Source organism: Gopherus evgoodei, chromosome 2 (assembly GCF_007399415.2).
Source record: "Gopherus evgoodei ecotype Sinaloan lineage chromosome 2, rGopEvg1_v1.p, whole genome shotgun sequence".
NCBI lineage: Eukaryota > Metazoa > Chordata > Testudines > Testudinidae > Gopherus > Gopherus evgoodei.
Window position 1 is genome coordinate 21963227 of NC_044323.1, and position 25866 is coordinate 21989092.

General features: G+C 41.1%; 1 protein-coding gene across 6 annotated transcripts in view; it reads right to left on the reverse strand.

Annotated features, from left to right (window-relative positions):
- The window catches only part of DIP2C (disco interacting protein 2 homolog C), a 479785-nt gene that overhangs the window by 147302 nt on the left and 306617 nt on the right, over window positions 1-25866 (reverse strand). For all 6 annotated transcript variants that reach the window (XM_030550132.1, XM_030550131.1, XM_030550129.1 and 3 more), the window contains 2 exons: window positions 8711-8836; window positions 4455-4664 (listed from right to left, as the gene is read on the reverse strand). In XM_030550132.1, the coding sequence (XP_030405992.1) occupies window positions 4455-4664; window positions 8711-8836 (336 nt within the window). The remainder of the gene's footprint in view (window positions 1-4454; window positions 4665-8710; window positions 8837-25866) is intronic.

The following is a 25866-nucleotide window of genomic DNA, read 5'->3' on the forward strand; positions in this document are numbered from 1 at the left end:
CAGACAAGGATGGAAAAACATTTTGAGTCCTGTTCTCACTTGTTTGGAAAGGAATTGAGAGAATCCACGCACTATAGAAAAAAACTGATAAGAGTAGAATCTGGAGCAGATTTGCTCCCTCATTTGCCATGCTTCAAACCAGCTACGTAATTGGGTTAATATGATGCATTTAGTAGCTGACTTCAACTTGACCATCTAAGGGCATGCCTACATGGGATCTTATATTCTCACCCTGGATCACTGCACACTAAGTTGCAGTTTAGACAAGCACTTAGGTACAAAGCACAATTGCTCAGGTTAGAAAGATGTACCCCAGGCTCTAAACTGGAAGAGCTGCTTGTTTTTTGCACATCTTAAAATTTCAGAGCAACATTTCCTTCACATGCTGTTTTGGATCTGTAGAAGTTCAGCTGTGATTCACAGGAATAAGAATGCTACAGAATTTGTTTTTAAAAATCCAAGTTTATGTGGGTAGATGTTTTCCTGGGACCTGTGGAGAGGTCATAAGGGACTTGTTATTTGCAGATGATGTAACTCTTGTGGTTCACAGTGTTGATGTCCTACAACATCTTATTACCAAGTTCTCTGATTCATGCAAAATCTCTGGGCGAGCAATAAGCTTGAAAAATATTATTATAGTGCTCCAAGGCTCTTCAGAACCAGTTTCAGGTATCAATTAGATATTTGTCTGGATGCTGTTGACCAATTTTGCTACCTTGGCTTTACTGTTACCAGCAATGTAGATCTTGATGCTGCACTCAGTAGTAGAATCGGCAAAGCAGCCAGGAACTTTTGTCTTTTCCAAGACTGAGCCTGGAACAATAACAAATCGTCAACTAAAATGAAAATCCATATTTATGAGACGTGTTTTATACATGCCTCTATATGGCTCAAACACAGGCAACTTATGTCAAACATGCCAAAAGACTAAACAGCTTTCATATCAGATTCTTGCGTAAAATTCTTCGAATAAGATGGCAAGACAAGGTGACAAATGTGGAAGTGTTAAATTGTGCTATGTCATTCATGGGAATGTTGATTCGTAAGAAAAGACTCAGATGGCCTGGACATGTCAAGTGAATGCCAGATTACAGGATCCCAAAGAGTGCGCTGAACTCTGAATCTCGCGATGTGTCTAGAAAAAGAGGTAGACCACTGCGCAGATTTTGGGATCCTTGCAAGAATGACTTCATAGCCTTTGGAATCTCTATGGATGACTGAGAAAGTAGTGCAGAATGCTGCTTTGGTTGACAGAGTCAGCTTGTAGATGGACCGAGGCATTGTGAGGCGTACTGGATCAAACTTTGAGGTGACTAGCATCAGAGGAGGAAAGAATCTGCTGCTCAGATTCAGAGTATTGCTAATGTACCATGCGGGTGTACCCTACCTATGGGCAGAACTGTCACTTGCGCATCAGACTCAGCAGCCATCAAAGAACTCATCGGTGCACTCACCATGCTCTGTAAAGAGCTATGGTGCCATTCATTGATTGCTTCCGTACTCTACCCTCTAAAGCAGTCCATCCTAGAGTCTACTTTGGTTTTTCCAGCTCAGGTGTCATTATTTTTTAGAAGAATTAACAACTAAAGCCAGGGGATTTTTATGCATTTTTGGTTTCTATTTGGCACAAATGTACAGTAACTTCTAAATACTGTGGCAAATAGATGCACAAGTGGGGAGATATTACACAGAAGCATTAACTATCTTCCCATTCTTTATGAAGTGCCTAATATTGACCAAACAGTTTGTACCACCTTTCTAAGCTCCAGGAAGTATTTTTCCTACTCTGACCTCAGATAAAAGACTTGAAGACCAAGATATCAATAGAAATAAATGCAAGATTGATTTCCAAAGATTGTGCATTAGAGAATTGCTGAGTTCCACGAGCTTAACCTGTCCCTCTTTAAAACTCAAATATCAACCACTATAATCTTCATTCATGGTCTATGTTGAACTAAAAATCTCTATGTAGTTTAAAGGAAAGACCCAAGACTCTTAAAGCCAAGAATAACTATTCAAGGGAAATCTATCCTGCTCTAGATCTTATGCCACAAAGGAGCAGCAGCAGCCCCAATTAAATGAATAGTACAACATTAAAAGTATATAATAGCTTATGCAAATTATCCAAATCATCCACAGAGCTCAACTCCAAACTCCGATGATATTATAGCTAAATATTTTTTATTAAAGCCCCTCTTGAAACTGCATTAGAACACTTACACTAGAAAAATCTGATTCTGTGATGTATTCTGGAAGGAAAGTCCCTGTTGAGATCAGAATGGAGTTTTGCATTTTCAGAATGTGTCGCAGTTTGTCCTAACATATTTTCAGATGACATCTCCAAAGGCAGATTAGTCTACAAGGAAGAACAGCAGCCCCCTGTACTGAACAAGCACAATGCCATGAGAATATACATTTCTTTGTAATAAGATTAATTTGCTTAAAAGTAGTTGAGGGACTTGGCCAAGTGGACTTTTATCCTATTTTTCCTCTTTTGAAGATGACTATCTTATTGTCCAGCTACACTTGCTATTCACTAGTGCACTTCTTTGTCTTACCGTCCATTTCTGAAAGGGGAAGATCATTTCTGACAATTACCCACTATATTTAAATGCAACGCCCATCCTCCCAGATGTCAAGTGAAAAGGAAGGAAAGAGCCATTTGATTTGCAATTCAGTACAAGAGTAGTAAGAACAGTTCACTATGCAATAACTTACCTGCTAGTTAGTACCTATGTGGTTCTTACTTCTAACAGACATTTCTGCAACAATGGCAGATCACAACCCTAAGCTCACAGTCAAGTTCTACATTTAAAACATGTTCATACTGTTTAAGAGATATGAAGGCTAACTTATGCCTGGTATCAAATTGATCTACAGAAAATAATGTCAGACCCAGATTTCTAGATAGTGACTTTGGTTGCCCAACATGAGACACATTTAAAGGTACATTCTTTCTTCACAGGAGAGGTCTCTACAGGTCAGAGAGAGAGAAAAAAAAAAGTATTTTCACCCTTTCTCTAAATATTGCCTTCTTGATTTAGTTCTATAAAGGTTGTACTGTTTACTGCAAACTCGGAGTAAAAAAATAAATAAATAAATAAAAAGAGAGAGAAGACTTACTGTGCCAGTTTTTAAATTACTGAAATGTCACATTATTTTATAAAAAGCTACATTTAAGACACATTGAGACTTGGTATGTGTGAGTAATGCAACCTTTCAGAGTTTGGATAAATTTAATTCTCCATGCTATAATTTCCTCTAGCATTTCAAGATGAAGTCACAGAGAACCAAACACAGTGATTAATCTGTTCAGAAATGTACGCATTTCTAAAACAAGGTTCTGAGCTATTTATTAAGCATGAATTTAAGAATACAGTACAACTGCTTCTTCCAACTGCAATGCTGTACTGCAAGAGCCTTGGGGAAAGGATTACTTAACCAATAAAATACAGGTGTTACCTGACGACACAGTAACAATAGGAGAAGGGAACATTTAAGATATTTTCATTTACTACTTAAGCTAGGAAAGCCATTAACATACAATTCTTTCAGTTGAGGAGTAGATGGATTTATTTTCACAGGAACTTGGATCACATGAAATATCATGACATTGTCATGCTAAGGCTGCCACATTTATTCCAATAGCTTCCAAGGCTGATTTAGGAATTGAAATTCCCACAAGCTACGCAGGATGAATATCGGCCATTCGAAAACGAGAGTGGGTAGCAACCCTAGTTTTCCACATGGCTATTTCATTTAGGCAAAGAGAAATGTCAGCATCAAACATGCAGAAATAATTAATACCTATTACCTCAGCCCCTTAAAGGAAAGCAAGTCTTGAAATTCCCTTGGGAAAACACAGGAAGTAAACAACCAACTAACAATATAGATCATAACACTACCAACACCTTTCTCTTCAAGAATTTTCCCTTCACAAGGTATTTAGCAGTCACACATCCCAGCCTAGGAATTCTAGAGCTACTTAGAGATAGAAAAATAAAAAGCAGTTTAAAAGGACCATGATCATAGTGTTAATGGCGCATTACAGAAAACCATGCAAACTGACAGTAGAATTCAACTACTGAAAAAGTATGAGAAGGCTGAATAAAAGCTAGCTTCAGGAGTTCTTGGAGGTACATTTTTAGTGCACAGTAAAGGGGCTCATTTGCCATATATGGGAGCCACGCAGTGCTAGACCCCATGTGCTAGCATGGATATTTAACTGAGAAGTTATTGCGAAACTTGCATTGAGATTAAATAAATAAAAATGTCTCTCCCTAAACATATTGTATAAATAGAGAGAGGGAGAGGAAAAAAAGAAGAAAAAGCACAGCAGTTATGTCTCAACTTCACATCAGTAACATCAGCTAAGTGTTATGAAACAGATTGAAGTTAAAATGAAAAGATATATAGGGAAAATAGAAGATGCTAAAAAAAGATGATTTACTAACCGATATGTGTTTGAGCCATAACATCAGCTAGCCTGTGCGCAGCGCCACTGCCTCCACTTTGTGTCGAGGAGGAAGAAGTGGTAGATGTAGTAGAACCATGGATCGCTTGACTGATCCAGTGTTCCATGTTTATACTTCCCTGGCTTGAGGTGGGAGTTCCCTGGGAGTCGCCCTGTACAGATCCTTCATCTTCTGAACCAGAGGAGGTATCTAATAATTGAGAACAGGCTGCATTATTTGTGATGTAAGTGCATGATGGTTTTGCTTCTTTACGGAAATAAGGCACATAAATAAAAAAAGAGAACTGCAGTTTAACACACATTGGCAGCAGGTAGTTATAGTAAGGAGAGTTTTGTATAACTGTTAAGTACTGGAACAGTACCAATTGTTACAGAACATTAACAGGGTTTTCCTGCAGCAAGGTTGGTGCTTCTGGTATTTATCTATGGAACAAAACAAATACATTTATTTATATTGCGGTTCTCAGTCCAAAGATATCAAAGCACTTAACAAGAGCAAATGGGAAAATTCAGACACAGAATGCTTAAACGACTCTCCAAAGGTCACAAAGCAAAGTCAGCGGCAAGCCCCTACTTCTGAGGTTTAACTATCCAGGGCAGTCATACTCTAGGGAATGTTTTAGTCACAGCTGTCATGTCATTGATTCAGCATGTGTCAAAAAGCACTTGATTTTTGATATTTTCCACCTGCTAGGGGTTGAAGGAACAGAAACAAGAAGGTAAATGGCTAGACAAACTTTAGAAAAGAAAGCAGCAAAGAGTCCTGTGGTACCTTATAGACTAACAGACATTTTGGAGCATGAGCTTTCATGGGTGAATACCCACTTCGTCGGATGCACGTAGTGGAAATTTCCAGGGGCAGGTATATATATGCAAGCAAGAAGCAGGCTAGAGATAACGAGGTTAGTTCAATCAGGGAGGATGAGGCCCTCTTCTAGCAGCTGAGGTGTGAAAACCAAGGGAGGAGAAACTGGTTTTGTAGTTGGCAAACCATTCACAGTCTTTGTTTAATCCTGAGCTGATGGTGTCAAATTTTCAGATGAACTGAAGCTCAGCAGTTTCTTTTTGAAGTCTGGTCCTGAAGTTTTTTTGCTGCAGGATGGCCACCTTAAGATCTGCTATTGTGTGGCCAGGGAGGTTGAAGTGTTCTCCTACAGGTTTTTGTATATAGCCATTCCTAATATCTGATTTGTGTCCATTCATCCTTTTCCGTAGAGACTGTCCAGTTTGGCCGATGTACATAGCAGAGGGGCACTGCCGGCATATGATGGCGTATATTACATTGGTGGACGTGCAGGTGAATGAACCGGTGATGGTGTGGCTGATCTGGTTAGGTCCTGTGATGGTGTTGCTGTTGTAGATATGTGGGCAGAGTTGGCATTGAGGTTTGTTGCATGGATTGGTTCCCGAGTTAGAGTTACTATGGTGTAGTGTGAAATTACTGGTGAGAATACGCCTCAGGTTGGCAGGTTGTCTGTAGGTGAGGACTGGCCTGCCACCCAAGGCCTGTGAAAGTGTGGGATCATTGTCCAGGATGAGTTGTAGATCCCTGATGATGAGTTGGAGGGGTTTTAGCTGGGGACTGTATGTGATGGCCAGAGGAGTCTTGTTGGTTTCTTTCTTAGGTTTGTCTTGCAGTAGGAGGCTTCTGGGTACACATCTGGCTCTGTTGATCTGCTTCCTTAATTCCTCGTGCGGGTATTGTAGTTCTGAGAATGCTTGGTGGAGATTTTGTAGGTGTTGGTCTCTGTCTGAGGGGTTAGAGCAGACGCGGTTGTCCCTCAGTGCTTGGCTGTAGACAATGGATCGTGTGGTGTGCCCGGGATGGAAGCTGGAAGCACGAAGGTAGGCATAGTGGTCAGTAGGTTTTCGGTATAAGGTGGTGTTAATGTGACCATCACTTATTTGCACCGTGGTGTCTAGGAAGTGGACCTCCCCTGTAGATTGGTCCAGGTTGAAGTTGATGGTGAGGTGGAAGCTGTTGAAATCGTGATGGAATTTTTCCAGAGTCTCCTTCCCATGGGTCCAGATGATGAAGATGTCATCAATGTAGCGTAGGTAGAGAAGGGGCGTGAGTGGACAAGTGGAGTTGTTCCAGGTCAGCCATAAAAATGTTGACATACTGTGGGGCCATGCGGGTGCCCATACCGGTGCCACTGATCTGGAGATATATATTGTCATCAAATTTGAAATAGTTGTGTGTGAGGATAAAGGCACAGAGCTCAGCAACCAGTTGTGCTGTGGCATTATCAGGGATATTGTTCCTGACAGCTTGTATTCCATTAGTTTGTGGGATGTTTGTGTAGAGAGCCTCTACATCCATGGTGGCTAGGATGGTGTTTTCTGGAAGGTCACCAATGCACTGTAGTTTCCTCAGGAAATCAGTGATGTCACGGAGATAGATGTTAGTGCTAGTGGCACAGGGTCTGAGCAGAGAGTCCACATATCCAGACGGTCCTTCAGTGAGAGTGCCAATGCCCGAGATGATGGGGCATCCAGGATTTCCGGGTTTGTGGATCTTGGGTTGTAGATGGAATAACCCTGGTCGGGGCTCTACGGGTATGTTGATTTGTTATGGTGTTAGTGTAGGGAGTGTCCTGAGTAGATGGTGCAGTTTCTTAGTGTATTCCTCAGTGGGATCTGAGGGAAGTGGCCTGTAGAATTTGGTATTGGAGAGTTGTCTGGAGGCCTCCTTTTGGTAGTCAGATCTGTTGAAGACGACAACAGCACCTCCTTTATCAGTCTCTTTGATGATACTGTCAGGGTGGTTTCTGAGGCTGTAGATGGCATTGCGTTCTGCACAACTTAGGTTATGAGGCAAGCAATGTTGTTTTTCCACAGTTTCTTCCTGTGCACATCGGCGGAAGCATTCTATGCATAGGTCCAGACTGTCATTTCGACCTTCAGGAGGAGTCCATGTGGAGTTTTTCTTCTTGTGCTGTTGGTGGGAGGGTAACTGTGTATCAGTGGGCTGTTCAGTGTTATCCTGAAAGTATTCTTTGAGTTGGAGGTGGCGAAAGTAGGCTTCCAGATCGCCGCAGAACTGTATCAGGTTAGTGGAGGTGGCAAGGCAGAAACAGAACCCCCGAGATAGGACAGACCTTTCTTCTGGGCTGAGTGTGTGGTTGGATAGATTGACGATATTGCTGAGTGGGTTAGGGGTACCATGGTTGTGGCCCCATGTGGCAGGTAGGAGTTTAGACAGCTTACAATCCTTTTTCCTTTGTAGAGATGTGAAGTGAGTAATGTAGATCTCCTGTCTTATTTTAGTGAAGTCTGTTTGTATGGAAGTTTGGTTATATATGAGAGTCTCCAGATTGGAGAGCTCTTTTTTGATGTTTTCCTGTTTGTTGTATAGATGCTGATCAGGTGGTTCCTCAGTTTCTTTGATAGAGTATGGCATAATCTCTCACTGTGGTCTGTGTAGTTTGTAGATAGCAATGGATTTTTTACCTTTAGTCCTGCAACAAAAAAACTTCAGGACCAGACTTCAAAGAGAAACTGCTGAGCTTCAGTTCATCTGCAGATTTGACACCATCAGCTCAGGATTAAACAAAGACTGTGAATGGCTTGCCAACTGCAAAAACAGTTTCTCCTCCCTTGGTTTTCACCCCTCAGCTGCTAGAAGAGCGCCTCATCCTCCCTGATTGAACTAACTTCGTTATCTCTAGCCTGCTTCTTGCTTGCATATATATACTTGCCTCTGGAAATTTCCACTACATGCATCCGATCACCCATGAAAGCTCATGCTCCAAAATGTCTGTTAGTCTATAAGGTGTCACAGGACTCTTTGCTGCTTTTACAGACCCAGACTTACACGGCTACCCCTCTGATACTTTAGAAAAGAAGAAATAAAGAGAACATTCCACAGAAGTGCAGAAGAGTCTACCAGAGAACTTCAGGGCCAAGAGGTGGGGGAAGAGTTATGGGAGGAATCTTTATCACTGCAAAGTGTTACAAGCAGCACACTAGCCACGAAGTTATTTCACTCACAAGAACACAAAGATATGTGCAAATTAGCCACCACAAGAGGGCACCATACGTGTGGGTGATAGCTCCTTATTGCCTCTTCAACTACCTTGTAAATCATCTAAGATTCCTTGGGCTTTAATGTTATAGTTACTGTCCTTGACAAGTGACAACTGTTAATTGCATATTTTATTTAGATGGGATTGATTCTGACAGCATATTGCATGTGTCTTTCATATCAATAAAATATACAGTGCAGTTGCTCACCTGGAGGTGTGTAGGCATCCATTGATGTTTGCACCACCAATGAACGTCGTTTTGATGGCATGGGGACTGCCATCTTCCTTTCTTTATGTTTAGCAAGAGCTGCCTGAACTGCTTCTGTATGGACATCTAGAACGAAAGAAAGAGATCCAGGTCAGCTTTCAAAGTGAAAGGCACCGCATGTATACACATTTGCAACAGAGTTAAATTGTTTTTCAGTTAGGCTAACTGGTTGTGTTAGATGATTCATGCTCAGGAAGTGTGGGGCTTCCACAGAAAGTATAGCAATGGTGAAGAGCCACAATTACCTTTTGAGAGTTCTCGGTCCCTGACAGACCTTTATCAGAATTTGTTCTTGGCTCTTTCTACTTTTAGAGTTTGAGAATGGAATGGTCTTTCCTACAGCATACCCTTCTTAAGTACTGTTTTAAAGCAACAGCTACCTCAGTAAACATCCTTGCTTTTTAATCTGGTAGTGGGCCAAGGACTTGTAATGAAAGGATGTTAGTCTGTATTTACGAAGTGAACCAGGTTTCCTGTTCACATAAGAGTCATATCAGCTATGTACATAAGAGATGTGCTTGAAATGTAACAGGGGTGTGAAAAATCATGAAAGAAGCAGTGGCAGCACCCTGGTGAGATCAACTGAACTGAGGATATGTAAAGAGTCCTAGTTCCACCTCTGCCACTGATTGGTCTTAAAACTTTGCACGAGTTTCTGAAGTGTAAAATATTATCATGATCAGGTTTCAGAGTGGTAGCCATATTAGTCTGTATCAGCAAAAACAATGAGGAGTATTGCGGCACTTTAGAGACTAACAAATTTATTTGGGCATAAGCTTTCGTGGGCTAAAACCCACTTCATCAGATGCATGGAGTGGAACATACAGTAGGGAGGTATAAATACACAGCATAGGAAAAGATGGGAGTTGCCTTACCAAGTGGGGGGTCAGTGCTAACGAGCCAATTCAATTTAAGTTGGATACTAAGTTGTTAGTCTCTAAAGTGCCGCAAGGATTCCTTGTTGTTTTTATTATTATGATCAGTTAGTGATGAGGTGGGCAAAAAAAAACAATCGGCACTCAGGCATTCTAGGTGCCAAAGCCTGTGCTCATTCTTTAGCCTATATGGCTTCTAGAGCACTGCCAACAGTGTCCACATCATTCCTCATAAAGAGCAGGTCTGAAATGTCCGCCATTTAGACTAAGGGAGTGTGAACAGCAGTGCTCACCAAAGTGCTGTGTTGTAATTTCCCTGTGTGGACTATATTAGTCCCAATTCAGGACCTGTAAGTTTGCACCCATACATCCACACAGGGGAGTCAGAGCACAGCATTTTTGTGAGCTCTGCTATTTACACCCCTTTCTACAAGATACAGGGCTGAATGGATAGTTCAGCGGTTTGCGCATTGGCCTGCTCAAGGTGGGGATGTAAATTCAATCCTTAAGGGGGCCACTTAGGGATATGGGACAAAAATCTGTTGAATAATTTAATTGGGGATTGGTCCCGCTTTGAGCAGGGGGTTGGACTAGATGATCTCCTGAGGTCCCTTCCAACTCTGATGTTCTATGACATGCTTAAAGTTTAACAATAAGGAGCTTTTCTAGCATTCAGATGCTTCGCTATGCATCTGTTTCTCCCCAAACATAACAGATGAAACGTAGTGGTTATTTTATTTTATCATGGTGCTCTCCTAATTTCTTAATTAGCACAGCAGCAACACCCTGGAGAGTGAGCTATTATTTTACTTTCTTTCCTCAGCTGGCCTATCACTCCCTTTATTTGAGGGTAGGGGACAGAGGAAGAAGAAGTACAACACCACATGATAAACAAAAAAAAAAAAGGTTAGTTTTATTTTATACACATTCAGATAGGACTTAATCTCAGGGTGGGAAAGAATTTAAGAAGAGCTCCTATCCTACATTTAAAACAAACAAACCAAAAAGAATATTTCAACTATGACTTGTGTTTGTTTTAAACCTTATGTGGATTACATATATACAACAGGGGAAGAGGGACAGGAAAAACAAGAGAAATAGGAAAGAGCATACATTACACATAAAGGGGTTGCAAGGTTGGCAGGGCAAAACAGAGGAATTGGGAACAAGATTATAATACTAATGTTATTAAAAGACCTAGATTTTCCCTTTTCAGTCAAGTTAGTCAAACCCTTAGAAAAGAATGTAAGCCTTCCTCTTTAAGCTACTACCTTATAACTAAAAGCTTGTTAAAAAGTTTAATACAAATAAAAATCGAAGTTACTTCTTACTCATGTGTGTCTTCTTAAGATACCTTTCCAATAACATCCCCCCTCTCATAGCATTCAGATATGAATGACTGGAATACACTCAGTAAGAGAGAGCATTTGTGTTCAAATAAACTAGGGGAAAATATAGGTTTTCACTTTAAGAGTGGGAATGATGGATAAACTGACAAGCTTATTTAAAAAAAAAAAAAAAAAAAGAGCATCCTGAGATCTTTTCTTTAGTCTAGACTATTCCTATGAAGAAGTCACATCATATTGGTTACAATAGGGACAGTTATTTGGAAATTACCAGGCTATATTGGTTTCTTTCAAACTACAATTGTTGGAGCGGATAAGCTGTAACTACTAAATCTGAGGAGGAAAGGACGACAGCTGACTGAAATATATTATTTCAATTATTAGCCTATTGTTTGGACTTTAAATTCTCAGTGTTTTGGTTTCTAAATCCTCAAAAGCTATGGCAGGCTTTTCAAATTCAGCTTCTTTTTCGAGGGGACAATATTTTCTACCTGGTCCATAAATACTTTGGGAGTTTTAATTTAAGAAAATACTTTAGCCCATTGAGACTCAGCAATTGCAACATGTCTGGAAGAAGTAAATGAGTTTAAAAAGAAAGGTTATGTGAAATTACAATTAAACCATGTAATAGTTTCAAAGTTACTACAGACATTTTCTAGTTGTCTTCACATACCTGTGTGATGAACTGATAAATATTTGTGTTTATGATGAGATACTTGTTATGAAGTTTAAACAACTCTTTTTGCTTAAGGAACCAAGTAGGAAAGGTAAAACACTGACACCACCAAGATGAAATGAAAGGGCAGCTATTTATTGAGGAAGACTTCCTACCTGGCTCCACTCACTGCTAAGAATGGTTTACTCTTCCCAAGGATATAAAGGAGGCTACCAAGCTATTAGAAGACCCTGGATCCAAAAAAGGGTGGGGTTTGAGTGAGTGGCCAGAGGCTCCCTAGGGAACGACATGCTAGCTAGCAGGGAGACACAGAGAGGCAGCAACTGAAGTGGGGCAGGCTGTTTTTCCACAATGCTCAGATGGAGGTAATTAGATTAGATGAAACAGCCCAAGGCAAGATTAAGGCTTAGGTAAAGGGAAAGGTGAATAGAAACCTTTACTGTTTTTACCTCTATGTGCTCTGTACCTTTTTGTGAATAAATAAATAACACTTTGTTTCAAAAAAGCTGTTTGAGTTGCTTGAACCATCCTGCTGACCACAAATGCCAAACTGTGAGTTGAGCCTCTCACATTAACCCGGCTGGGAAAGAGGGTCTGACACCCAGTCCCAGGGGGCAGGGGGGAGCTACATGGTTTAACCCAGACTGAGGTGAAGGATGCTAGGCCTGTCAAGGGGTGCACTTGAGAGAGACTTTAGGGGTCCAAAGCATAGCTCGCCCTGCAACTGTGACAGCTTGTAAAGGGTTAAACATTTGTTTCCTCCTGAATCAGCTGTAGGTATTGGCTTATAAATGCAAAGGGGCTATTCTACTCAATGACGTTATAGCCACTTCCTACAAGCTGTGCTCTTCTCTGTAGCTGTTGTTTCTTGGTCTTCTGATCCACATGCTAATTAAAGCAGAGAGTCACTGAAGGAAGCATACTAGTATATTTTCTTTTCACTGTAGCCAGACAGTTTTTCAGATGGGCCTGGTTTTGTTAATCCATTCTGAGGGACTATCATACAAAATGCACCAATCTTAATGGCAAACTGATACTCTTGCCTCGGTGTAAAAAGATCCTAATTTTACCTGAGGGATGTAGAACAAAACTTAAAAAAAAATTAGATTTCTCTTCAAAAATGTATCTGTTCCTGCCCTTGGGTCTGATTTGAGCCAGTCTGCAGTACTTTTCAAGGTTGTTATACTGGAGTAGCCATGGCTTCACCACCTAATAAGCTGTATATATGGCCTCTTCTTCCCCCACTTGCCCACAATTTCTTTTTAACAGCTGGTGCAGGAGATGGGGCATGAGTAATGTCCCCAGAACTGGTGCAGGTTTGTAAGAGGAATGTAGGGAACTGTGAATCATGATTTCTTGCTCAACAGGAGGAGAGAGAGAGAATTTGGTACTGTCTAGAAAGAATTGGTATACAGGTGGATGAGGTTATTTTAGCTCCCCAGGGAAAGGATATTGTTAATCTCTCACAGACTTGTCAGTACAAAGCAAAAAACTAGAACTGTTAATTAATCACGGTTAACTCAAGCGATTAACTCAAAACAAAATAACTTGATTAAAAATTGTGATTAATCACAGTTTTAATCATACTGTTAAACAATAATAGATTACCAGTTGAAATTTCTTATAAATATTTTGGATGTTTTTCTACATTTCCAAATATACTGATTTCAATTACAACACAGAATACAAACCGTACAGTGCTCACTTTATATGATTTTTTATTCAAATATTTGCACTGTAAAAAAAGATAAAAGAACCAGTATTTTTCAGTTCACCTCATATAAGTAATGTAGTGCAATCTCTTTATCGTTAAAGTGCAACTTACAAATGTAGATTTGTTTTTGTTACATAACTGCACTCAAAAACAAAACTATGTAAAACTTTAGAGCCTACCAATCCACTCAGTCCTACTTGTTCAGCCAATTGCTCAGACAAGCATGTTTGTTTATATTTATTGGAGACAAAATGCTGCCTGCTTCTTATTTACAATGTCACCCGAAAATGAGAACAGGAGTTCGAATGGCACTTTTCTAGCCAGCGTTGCAAGATATTTACATGTCAGATATGCTAACCATTTGTATGTCCTTTCATGCTTCGACAACCATTCCAGAGGCGATATTTCCATGCTGATGGTGCTTGTTAAAAAAAATGTTGTAATTAAATTTGTGACTAAACTCCTTGGGGGAGAATGTATGTCTCCTGCTCAGCGGTTTTACCTGCATTCGGCCATATATTTCATGTTATAACCGTTTTAGATGATGACCCAGCATATGTTCCATTTAAGAACACTTTCACTACAGATTTGACAAAATGCAAAGAAAGTACCAATATGAGACTTCTAAAGATAGCTACAGCACTCCACCCAAGGTTTAAGAACCTGAAGTGCCTTCCAAAAATCTGAGAGGGATGAAGCGTGGAACATGATCTCAGAAGTCTTAAAAGAGCAACACTTTGATGCAGAAACTACAGAACTCAAACCATCAAAAGAGAAAATCAACCTTCTGCTGCTGACATCTGACTCAGATGATCAAAATGAACATGCGTCGGTCTGCAGTTCTTTGGATCGTTATCAAGCGGAACCCATCATTGGCATGGAAACGTGTCCTCTGGAATGGTGGTCAGAGCAGGAAGGGGGGAGGGATAGCTCAGTGGTTTGAGCATTGGCCTGCTAAACCCATGGTTTTGAGTTCAATCCTTGAGGGGGCCATTTAAGGAACTGGGGTAAAAATCTGTCTGGGGATTGGTCCTGCTTTGAGCAGGGGGCTGGACTAGATGACCTCCTGAGGTCCCTTCCAACCCAATGATTCTATGATATTTAGCATATCTTACATGTAAATACCTTGCAGCACTGGCTACAACAGTGCCATGTGAATACCTGTTCTCACTTTCAGGTGACATTGTGAATAAAAATCAGGCAACATTTTCTCCCATAAATGTAAACAAACTTGTTTGTCTGAGCAATTGGCTGAACAAGAAATAGGATTTGTAGGCTCTGAAGTTTTACATTGTTTTGTTTCTGAGTGCAGTTATGTAAAAAAATTGTAAGTTATACATTTGTAAGTTATACTTTCATGATAAAGAGATTGCACTACAGTACCTGTATGAAGTGAATTGAAAAATATTTTATATCTTTTTACAGTGCAAATATTTGTATTAAAAATAATAATATAAAGTGAGCACTGTACGGTTTGTATTCTGTGTTGTAACTGAAATCAATATATTTGAAAATGTACAAAGCATCAAAAATATTTAAATAAATGGCATTCTATTATTGTTTAACAGTGCAATTAAAACGGCGATCGATGGGGATTATTTTTTTAATCTTGGGATCAATCATTTGACAGTCCTAAAAGAAACATTTTCTCGCATCCCTTTTTCTTATATTCTAGCACTCCATACAATATGCTCTCTCCTTAAACATCTAACAGATTTTCCAGTGCAGATATAGTGTGATGTAGTTCACTTAGGCCTATTGAAAAGGAATAGGTCTAGTGAAAAGAAAAGAATGTTCTTTTATATAAAAAGTCTGTGCTATCCAGACTACTCTATTAAAGCTGATGAAACGATTCCAGGTCCTGACCCCACAAAGCACTCATCTAGGTAACAAAATCTTCTCTCTTCCCACCCGAATCTTTTCGCAAGAAAAGCTCAATGTGAAATCTAAAGTACTGAATAAAATATCACCCTCCTGTCTAGACTGGCAGGTATTAATGTTCAGTTCCTTCTCTTCTATTCTACTGAACTGTTATAGGTTGGCTGACCCATTTATTGGATTCAATTTATGCTTTTATTCCTGGGGAATCAATAAATGGCACAGAACAAAGTGGCATGATTGCGGAAGGCTAATTGCTCAACTTATGGTCATGGCAGCCTGTGTGGGATTCATTATTCAACCTGACAGGTAGTTTTGCTAGGCTGCCTGATAATATTTAGCAAAATTTGGGTAAATCAACTCCTTTCTCAGCGTCTTTCCTTTGCTGCATTTGTTCATATTTTGTTCATTCATTCTCCCTCCCATTCGCTCTACACCCTCTGTGAAAGATTAGGGAGGCAAGACAGAATTTTATAAGTAATGTTAAGTCGTGAATCAAATAGCAACCACGGTAATGGTCATTTTCTGGTTCCTATTTCAACAGTTATGGATAGGTATGGGCTGATGATCTGTTCTGACAATATTTCTTCACATTATTATTATGCAGGAGTGAAATAAGGAAGGTCAAATCAGAGTTGGAGTTACAGCTAGCAAGGGATGTTAAGAGTAACAAGAAGGGTTTCTTCAGGTATGTTAGCAACAAGAAGTAGTCAAGGAAAGTGTGGGCCCCTTATTGAATGAGGGAGGCAACCTAGTGCCAGAGAATGTGGAAGAAGCTAATGTACTCAATGCTTGTTTTGCCTCTGTCTTCACGAACAAGGTCAGCTCACAGACTACTGCACTGGGCAGCACAGCATGGGGAGGAGGTGACCAGCCCTCTGTGGAGAAAGAAGTGGTTCAGGACTATTTAGAAAAGCTGGACGAGCACAAGCCCATGGAGCCAGATGCGCTGCATCCAAGGGTGCTAAAGGAGTTGGCGGATGTGATTGCAGAGCCATTGGCCATTATCTTTGAAAACTCATGGCGACTGGGGGAGGTCCCGGATGACTGGAAAAAGGCTAATGTAGTGTCCATCTTTAAAAAAGGGAAGGAGGAGGATCTGGGGAACTACAGGCCAGTCAGCCTCACCTCAGTCCCTAGAAAAATCATGGACCAGGTCCTCAAGGAATCAATTCTGAAGCACTTAGAGGAAGGGAAAGTGATCAGGAACAGTGAGCATGGATTCACCAAGAGCAAGTCATGCCTTCTATGACAAGATAACTGTCTCTGTGAATGAGGGGAAAGTAGTGGACGTGTTGTTCCTTGACTTTAGCAAAGCTTTTGATATGGTCTCCCACAGTATTCTTGCCGGCAAGTTAAAGACGTATGGGCTGGATGAATGGACTATAAGGTGGATAGAAAGCTGGCTAGAGCAACAGGCTCAATGAGTAGTGATCAATGGCTTCATGTCTAGTTGGCAGCCGGTATCAAACGGAGTGGGTCGGTACTGGATTTTGTTCAATATCTTCATTAATGATAGGATCTGGAGGATGGCATGGACTGCACCTTCAGCAAGTTTGCAGATGACACTAAACTGGGAGGAATGGTAGCTACACTGGAGGATAGGGATAGGATACAGAGGGACCTAGACAATTTAAAGGATTGGGCCAAAAGAAATCTGATGAGGTTCAACAAAGACATGTGCAGAGTACAGCACTTAGGGCGGAAGAATCCCATGCACTGCTACAGACTAGGGACCGAATGGTTAGGCAGCAGTTCTGCAGAAAAGGACCTAGGGGTTACAGTGGATGAGAAGCTGGATATAAGTCAACAGTGTGCCCCTGTTGCCAAAAGGCTAACGGCATTTTGGGCTGTATAAGTATGGGCATTGCCAGGAGATCGAGGGACGTGATCATTGCCCTCTATTCAACATTGGTGAGTCCTCTGTGTTCAGTTTTCAGTTCCACACTACAAGAAGGATGTGGAAAAACTGGAAAGCATCCAGCGGAGGGCAACAAAAATGTTTAGGGGGCTGGAGCACATGACTTCTTCATGAGAGGCTGAGGGGCCTGGGATTGTTTAGTCTGCAGAAAAGAATGAGGGGGGGATTTGATAGCTGCTTTCAAATATCTGAAAGGGGGTTCCAAAGAGGATGGGTCTAGACTGTTCTCAGTGGTAGCAGATGACAGAACAAGGAGTAATGGTCTCAAGTTGCAGTGGGGAAGGTGTAGGTTGGATATTAGGAAACACTATTTCACTAGGAGGGTAGTGAAGAACTGGAATGGGTTACCTAGGGAGGTGGTGGAACTTCCTTCCTTAGAGGTTCTTAAGGCCCAGCTTGACAAAGCCCTGGCTGGGATGATTTAGTTGGGTATTGGTCCTGCTTTGAGCGGGGGGTTGGACTAGACGACTTCCTGAGGTCCCTTCCAACCCTGATATTCTATGATTCTATGATTATTGACATAATACATTAACTGAGATTAGGGTTCCATTATGCTAGTGCTGTACAAAAAGCCAGTAAGAAAATGTTCCTGTTCCAAAGAGCTTACAATCTAAATAGACAAAGAGACAAAGCGTGTGCAGGAGAAATCTAAAGAGACAAAGCGTGTGCAGGAGAAACAAGAGCCTAGAAACTAAATGGATTTACTCAATGCCACATAGCAGGTCAGAGGCAGCACCAGAACTCAGGTTTCCTGAAGCTGAGCTCAGCCCAGATCCAATGGACCAGAATGCCCCACAGCAGGTAACTTCTCTTTCCTTCTGCATCCATTTTGCTTGTCTGCAGTGCATTACTCCTAGGTAGCAGATTCTTTATTCTGTCAGCAGGACTAATTTTCTAAACTTCCCCAGGAGGTGGCCTGTTTAGCATGGCTTCTGTTTTTCATTTGGTTTATCTTGTAACCTGACATGATGCTGTACTCCAGATTTAACTGAAATGCCTTAGGGACAAAGACACTAGAGTAAACTAATGTACAACAATAGTCAGCTATGAACACCAGCTTTCTCTCAGCCTTTCCTACATTTCTTCCTCAATCTGTTTTCACGGTTGTACGTTCTGCATGCCATGGAGTTTGTCTGTCTTTGGAAAGGGAGACAATCCCATAGTTACTTTTCCCAATTAATTCTATGGTACAAAGTTGTGTTATATCTGCACTGCTATGGTCCTGTGATATGACACCTCTTCCATAGCAAACCTGCAAGAGACTGGGTAGTCAGTATTTTCAGAGAAAGGCAGGTGAGATAGGAACCATGGGGCTTCTGGCCAGCTCAGGGGATGCCCATCTTAAATGTTCATAGGTGTCAGAGGGTGAGTGAGATCTCATTTTGAAGAGGGAAGAGATCTGGACCATAGAGATGACAGGCCATGTGTTCAGGGAATAGAGGAAGAGGGGATTTGGATACTCGGGATAACTGTATTAGTCCTCTATACTGTTGGATACTGAGGAGGGGTATACTCTAAGATGTTATGGCAAAACTTGCAACTTACAGGTCTCTAGCATTCTACATGTCCTTCTCCACAATGTCCATTAGCTGCATGGACTTCTTTAACCATTTACACTCCATATTTTTGATGATCAGATATTTCTGAGTACCAGTCTGTATTTTTCTGTCCATCTTTGATGTAGTCAGAAATCAGGCCATCGGAAGGTTATCAAATGGGAAGGAGGGGAAAGCAACCCTCAGATATTTATCTACGTGCTCTGTGATAAGGAAAGTCTCTTCTGAACTACGTATTAAGGAAACATACTCTATAATCCTCACACTGAAGCTCCTCCAAACATCTTATCTTTTCATTATAGTAAGTTTCCAGCTTCCTCCACTTCAAACTTGCCTTGTCCCACGAGATCCATTTTTCTTAGGGCACAGTACACAACTGAGAGCCTCCCTGGCTCAGTTCAGTTTAGGGAAGTCCTGCAAGAAAATGAATTTCGCAGTTCCAAGCAAGAAAGCAATTGCTGTTTGATGGTAAGTTCAGTCATTTCCTACTCTAGATATAAAGAAATACTGTGCTATGTTACAGCACTCTATAACTGTTAGCAAATCACTAGACTGGAGTGCGCCTACTTGCTTAACATTGTGCACAATCTTCACTCTCATAAGACCCAAGGTCTCATGTGCCTGGTCTTGTGGTCTTTTACCAAGTAGTTCTCCTTCATATCTAGTACATGGGAATGTCTAATTTACCATATAGCCCCTCACAATCTTAACACAAATCTCACAATGTATTCATTTTAAATCTTAAATTAGAGTTATGAGCTGTTAGGATCAAAAGGGTAAAATCTGTTTGCTCCTGTATTTCAAACACAATGTATTGTTTTTATTAACTCTAAGAATTTTTAACTTCCAATAACCCTATCCCTTAAAATTTTCAGTGCGATATTGTTTATCCTTATGACATTTACGAGATTGCGATAGCAGATACCGAAGCTTACCATATCCTGAATCCAAGCAAACAGTATGTAAGAATCATGGATAGAGATTGAGAAGACTAATTTTCATCCAGTTTTTCTCTACAGAGGATGATTTTCTAATACAATTTCTTGTGTTCTGTGCATTCTACTTATAAATGTCCCAAGTAATGGTATTTCTCTCTCACTCTCCAGTGAGTTTACGCCACAGCATAATAGATGTCAAGAATCTTATTCTGATGCAGCCTACATTTTCCCATTCTTAATTTCACCTATTTGTTCTTTGTGCCTCAAATAATTCTTCTCCCAAGAGCTATCTTTGCTTTTCTGTGGGTGGGCCTGTAGGAAAAAAACCCTCTCTTCCTCATCCTTCGGAACCAATTCCTGTTATTATAATCACACCACGGGCATAGGACTGACCTGAGGAACTGGGGGAAGGTTTAGGAAAATGGCTTTATAGGATACACCCCAGATTTAACTGACTCATTTCACATGACAATACGTTCTGAGGGATCTTTAGATTTGGAGCTCAGCCCCTGTTCTCCTCCTGAAGATGAAAACGGGGTTCTGGATAGCTGCTGTGACTTTTTTGGGATCACCCAGGCCTGTGAGAGGTTCTGTCGGTGCCTGCTTTGTAACTTTGGGCACCTTAATGCTCTGCTGCTATGGCTCGCAGCCCTCACACCCATAGCCAACCCACAAACATAAAAGTCTCGCCCTTGCTTCCACTAGCCTAGTTACTCCTTGCAGTGTGACCCCAATAACCTTTCTGGTCCCAAGTCTCCCCAAATCCGTCTACCCCAAGACACTACCAGACACTTGGACTTTTCTCTTTTGGTTCATCACCCCCGAAGTGGTGAAACCAGCACCCAGTTATCAGTTCACTTTGGCACACACACTCCATGCAGTTGGCGCAACAGAGACCCCATTTGGGAGTGAAAAATAAACAAAATGTTTATTTAATAGAAAAATCACACATACAAAACTCACGCGTTCAAAGATGAATTGGTAAGGCAAAGCAAACACATACAAGTTACATGGAAAGTAAACAAAGATGCCACTTCTAGCTTGGCACTTCTGCATCAGATATATTTCCAATTGCCAATTACCAATTGCCTTTCAACAGTTTCCCAGCATACATGGATGGCCTTCTGCCTTTGAGACTGTCCCTCAGGTTCTGGATGAAGATTTCAGTTTGAAGCATACTTTTAAAAAGCCCCCCGCAGCATAGGGACTCATGGTTATTGAGGGTAGGGAAATCCTAGCTGGGATGTCTCATTGCTTTCCCATTAACCCTAATGGTCCATCATTTGAACCACTTGCTTTGTACGAAGCTGAGTGGTTGGTGCTAGTCTTGTCTGGCTAGGGAAGCAACCCCTGCCTGCCTGACCACTGCCCTGCTTGGTTATTACAAGCTTTCATAAAGACCTTGCTTGGCATGTTTTTATACACAGTAACACTGGTTCAATTGTTTATTTTGGGGGGTTCAGAGCCACTGATCTCGCCTGGCAGTATCTGGACCCAGACTGTCACAGCTGCAAATATTTTTTAAAAATATGTGCTGGGGATAATTCTTCAGATAACCAAGGGGGAGCGGAAACCTCAGGGAGGCCCGCAGCCGCTGAAGGGCGGTATGTGCATTACTATGCATTTCAGCACACACACACTGCTTTAGAAACTACCGCCACCTACATCACAGGAGGTTTGTGAAGGATAAGTATTATTCTCCTTGTACAGAAGGGGAAGTTTTGGTAGAAAGGTTGAGAGTTGACCAGGACCAAAATCAGCTGTGTCAGAGCAGGGAGTGGAGTACAGGAGTCTTCTTTCTCAGTCTCACACCTATGCACTAGACCTTGTTGGCACTCATGCAGTTGAGCTGCCCTGATAGCGGTCATACTGTCTGTTCACTAGAACAGCCAGCTCAGCTTCCAGCAGCCACCAGGAAGGAATTTGTGGCAGACTTAGGGCCATCTACACTTGAAGCTGCAGGTATAATTTCCAACTTGAAGGACATACCCCTGCTAGCTCAAAGAGGAGTGTAACCACAGTGGGAAGGGCTAGCTGCCCCAAGACCCCAGGTGTGTACTCAGGAACCTAGCTGCTGTGGCTTCACTTCTATTTTTAGCACAGTAGCTTGATCAGAGCGAGTGCAGGTATTTCTCCTCGAGCTGCAAATTACACCTTCCAGCTCCCATGCAGACATACCTTTAGTGACAGCACCAACACCCTAACTAGTGTTGCTCTAGCAAAGTTGCAAACTAATCCCTGGTCTTCCCAAAAGCTGAGGGACTTGTGACCCCAAAGAGCCAGCCCTGTGGGACTGGTGTCAGGAAGGAACCAAATGACTTGTGATCTTCAGGGAAAGAACAGTGAAAAAAACTGGGTCCCTAACAATCAGTTCACAGTTTCAAGGCTATCCTTGCAAGGAAGAGAGCTGGAAATGTAACTTTTATTAATGAAAACTGATGTTCTCTCACATTCTGAGTTCCCCCAAATCAAATAGGAGCAGGCTTCAGAGGGGCCAAATTGCAGCTCTGCCTCTGCCTCTCTCAAATAGCTTTCAGCCCTTTGGACACATGTAGAGTTGGCTCATTCTTGATAAACAACCTGTGTGAATGTATTTCTTTTAGTCGTTCCTCTTAGGTCACCCCTCTCAACACTGTCATTTTTGTTGCTGGTAAGGAGGTGACTAAAATGAAATGAAATACTCCAGGTGTGGGAGTACCAATGCTGCACCTTATTTCTCTGCTCATGGCTGATTTGCTTTTCACTATTCTTTAGCACTGCTCTTTGTCGGGTTTCTCACCACATGTATATATTTGCATTTTTCCAAAAGGAATCTTACTTTTTCTGTTCATCTTTTTCACTTAATTTTTATTTCTCTGTTCTTGCTCATACTTTTCAAATGCTTGTAATTTAGAGTCAACTGCAAATTTTATTAACAATCCTTGTCCTCTCTTTTAAATGTTCAAATCATTTAAAAAGATCTTATATAAGAATGGAACTAACACCGCCCACTAGGCACCTTTCTCATTGCCAGCAACCTTTCACACAATCGTTGTGTGTGTGGGTGTGGATATAGATACATGAACACTTTATTGTAACTTTTTAGAATTCAATTTTCTATTTACAATTTTTTAAATGGTAATTAATGTCTCATTTGAGCTTCCTTCTCTAACTTTTCTAGTCATTCCAGTCTCTTTCCTTCTAGTATGTCTTATTTCTTAGTTTGAAAGGTTGTCTCTCTCACCAACAGAAGTTGGTCCAATAAAATATAATACCTCACATACTTCTTCTGTTAACTGCTTTCTCTAACTCCTATTCTCCTTCCTTTCTTTTTCTGGATTTTAACCCTAAATTTTCAAAAAGTAACCAGTATTTTCAAGTGCCCCAATTTCAGACATCTTGAAAGGGTCTGGCTTTCAGGGGGCAGATGCTCAGTATTTTTTGCAAACCAAGCTGGCTGGGCACACCAAATCACTAGGCACTGAAAATTTAGGCCTTATTGTTTACCTCTTTCCATCAGCTTCCAGTTTTTACCTTCATTTTCCCATTCTCATCTCTCAACCTCACTTCACATCAACCTACATCTCTGACAGACATCTCTATATCCACTCAGGCCTTCCCAACTCCCCATTTTGCCTCATTTCAATCCCAAATCCTACTAATTTTTCCTCATTACCAGATTTGAAAAGACAAGATACAGTTTGAATTACATCGATAATGTCAGATCCTTGAAGCTCTGCAGAAATGAGTTCAGAAAGCCAGAGGATTCCTTATTAGAGGCCATTTATATATGATTTATATTGCCATAGCATCTGGAGGACTCATCACAGATCAGAGCCCGTGTGTGTAAGGCACTTTACGATGAGTAAAACAGTGACTGCCCTTCCCAACAGATCTCTCAGTCTAGGATTATGAACACGATGAATGCGACAGTTGGATGAACAGACAAATAGAGGTGGTTTGGAGAACAAGATAAAGCGAGTTATGTTTGCATAAGTAAGTTGTACATCTAGTTGTAGCTAAGAACAGTGATGCAGCTGATGCTAGTAGAAACAACTGAGTATCACAAAGCAATTTGTAACTGTGTATCACAAAGCAACCTAGGCCCTAGAGGATAGTTGTGTAGGCCTGGCTTGACATGAGTAATCGAACACGGGTGAGGCCTCATTTCTTGGGAGACAGGACTAGGGAGGTAAGTGTCAGTTGGAATAATTTTTGGCTATAACTTGAGACCTGTAGACAAGTCAATCCTTGAGAACAATAGTACTATGGGCGGTAATTATAAAGGGAAAAATGTTGAGAGTCGCTGTTTTAAATCTGAGTGGTAGCTGAAAGTCTCCTGTGACTTTAACGGGACCTTTGTCATAGTTTTCCAGTGAAACCAACGATATGCTGAGTGGGAATTTCCAAAAGTGTTGCACATAAGTACTATGAGTAGAGATAATTTGGCACCAGTGTTTATTAGAAGCAGGATCAAGATGTGATAATTGGCAGTGACGGGTGGTAAAGCAGATAATGTGGTCTGATCAGTCTCGGGCTGATAGCACCTCAAGGGTTGCTGTCAAGTAGCTAGGTGGCTGGTGATCTCAGACATTGCTATGCTCATCCCATACAGGGCACTCATTGGTAAAAAGAAAACGGCCTCAGCACCTGCACTTCTGATGAGTGGAAGCTAAGGGAATCTGTATTGGTGCTATGTTGCTGTGGGTGATGAGGCTGCACACTATGAGTGTCTGACTGTTTTGCTAACAGCTCTAGACATGAAAGTAGGCAGAGTTGTGGTAGGAGCTGTTCTGAGTCCCACTTCTTCTCAGCTACACATAGGGGTGCTAGTTATCCTGGAATGTGCTCCCTCTCCAATGTAAGATCATCCAAATCTAATAAGCCATTCATTTAGGTGAGGGTCCTCGAGGCTACAGATGAAATACTCTTGAGATATTCCTTATTGGTCTAGGGTAAATCTTCCTAAAAAGCAATTTAGGAGCCTGCCTCCCCTCTTAGGCTATGAGGGCACACATTTCCAAGACATTTAAGCACTTAAGTCCTGTTGACTCACAATGAGACTTAGGCTCCTAAATCACGTTTGAAAAGGGGACTTCAGTACTTTTGAAAATTTTATTGAATTTTATTTTATAGCTTGCCAAATAAGGAAGGATGGCTTCATGGCGATGGGCAAATAAATTTGACTAGTGCATGTACTTAATTTTGTGTGCTCTACAAAAGGTTGTAAGTTGTACTGTCACATAACGCAAGATCTCTTGGCTTAACCACGAGATCTTGCATGACCTACAAAATAAAAAGGCGTCATATAAAAAATGGAAACTAGGTCAGATTACAAAGGATGAATATAGGCAAATAACACAGGAATGCAGAGGCAAGATTAGAAAGGCAAAGGCAGAAAATGAACTAAAACTAGCTATGGGAATAAAGGGAAACAAGAAGACTTTTTATCAATACATTAGAAGCAAGAGGAAGACCAAGGACAGGGTAGGCCCACTGCTCAGTGAGGAGGGGGAAACAGTAACAGGAGACTTGGAAATGGCAGAGATGCTTAATGACTTCTTTGTTTCGGTCTTCACTGAGAAGTCTGAAGGAATGTCTAATATAGTGAATGCTTACGGGAAGAGGGTAGGTTTAGAAGAGAAAATAAAAAAAGAGCAAGTAAAAAATCACTTAGAAAAGTTAGATGCCTGCAAGTCACCAGGGCCTGATGAAATCCATCCTAGAATACTCAAGGAGTTAATAGAAGAGGTATCTGAGCCTCTAGCTATTATCTTTGGGAAATCATGGGAGATGGGGGAGATTCCAGAAGACTGGAAGGTGGCAAATATAGTGCCCATCTATAAAAAGGGAAATAAAAACAACCCAGGAAACTACAGACCAGTTAGTTTAACTTCTGTGCCAGGGAAGATAATGGAGCAGGTAATTAAAGAAATCATCTGCAAACACTTGGAAGGTGGTAAGGTGATAGGGAATAGCCAGCATGGATTTGTAAAGAACAAATTGTGTTAAACTAATCTGATAGCATTCTTTGATAGGATAACGAGCCTTGTGGGTAAGGGAGAAGCAGTGCATGTGATATACCTAGACTTTAGTAAGGCATTTGATACGGTCTCGCATGATATTCTTATAGATAAACTAGGAAAGTACAATTTAGATGGGGCTACTATAAGGTGGGTGCATAACTGGCTGGATAATTGTACTCAGAGAGTA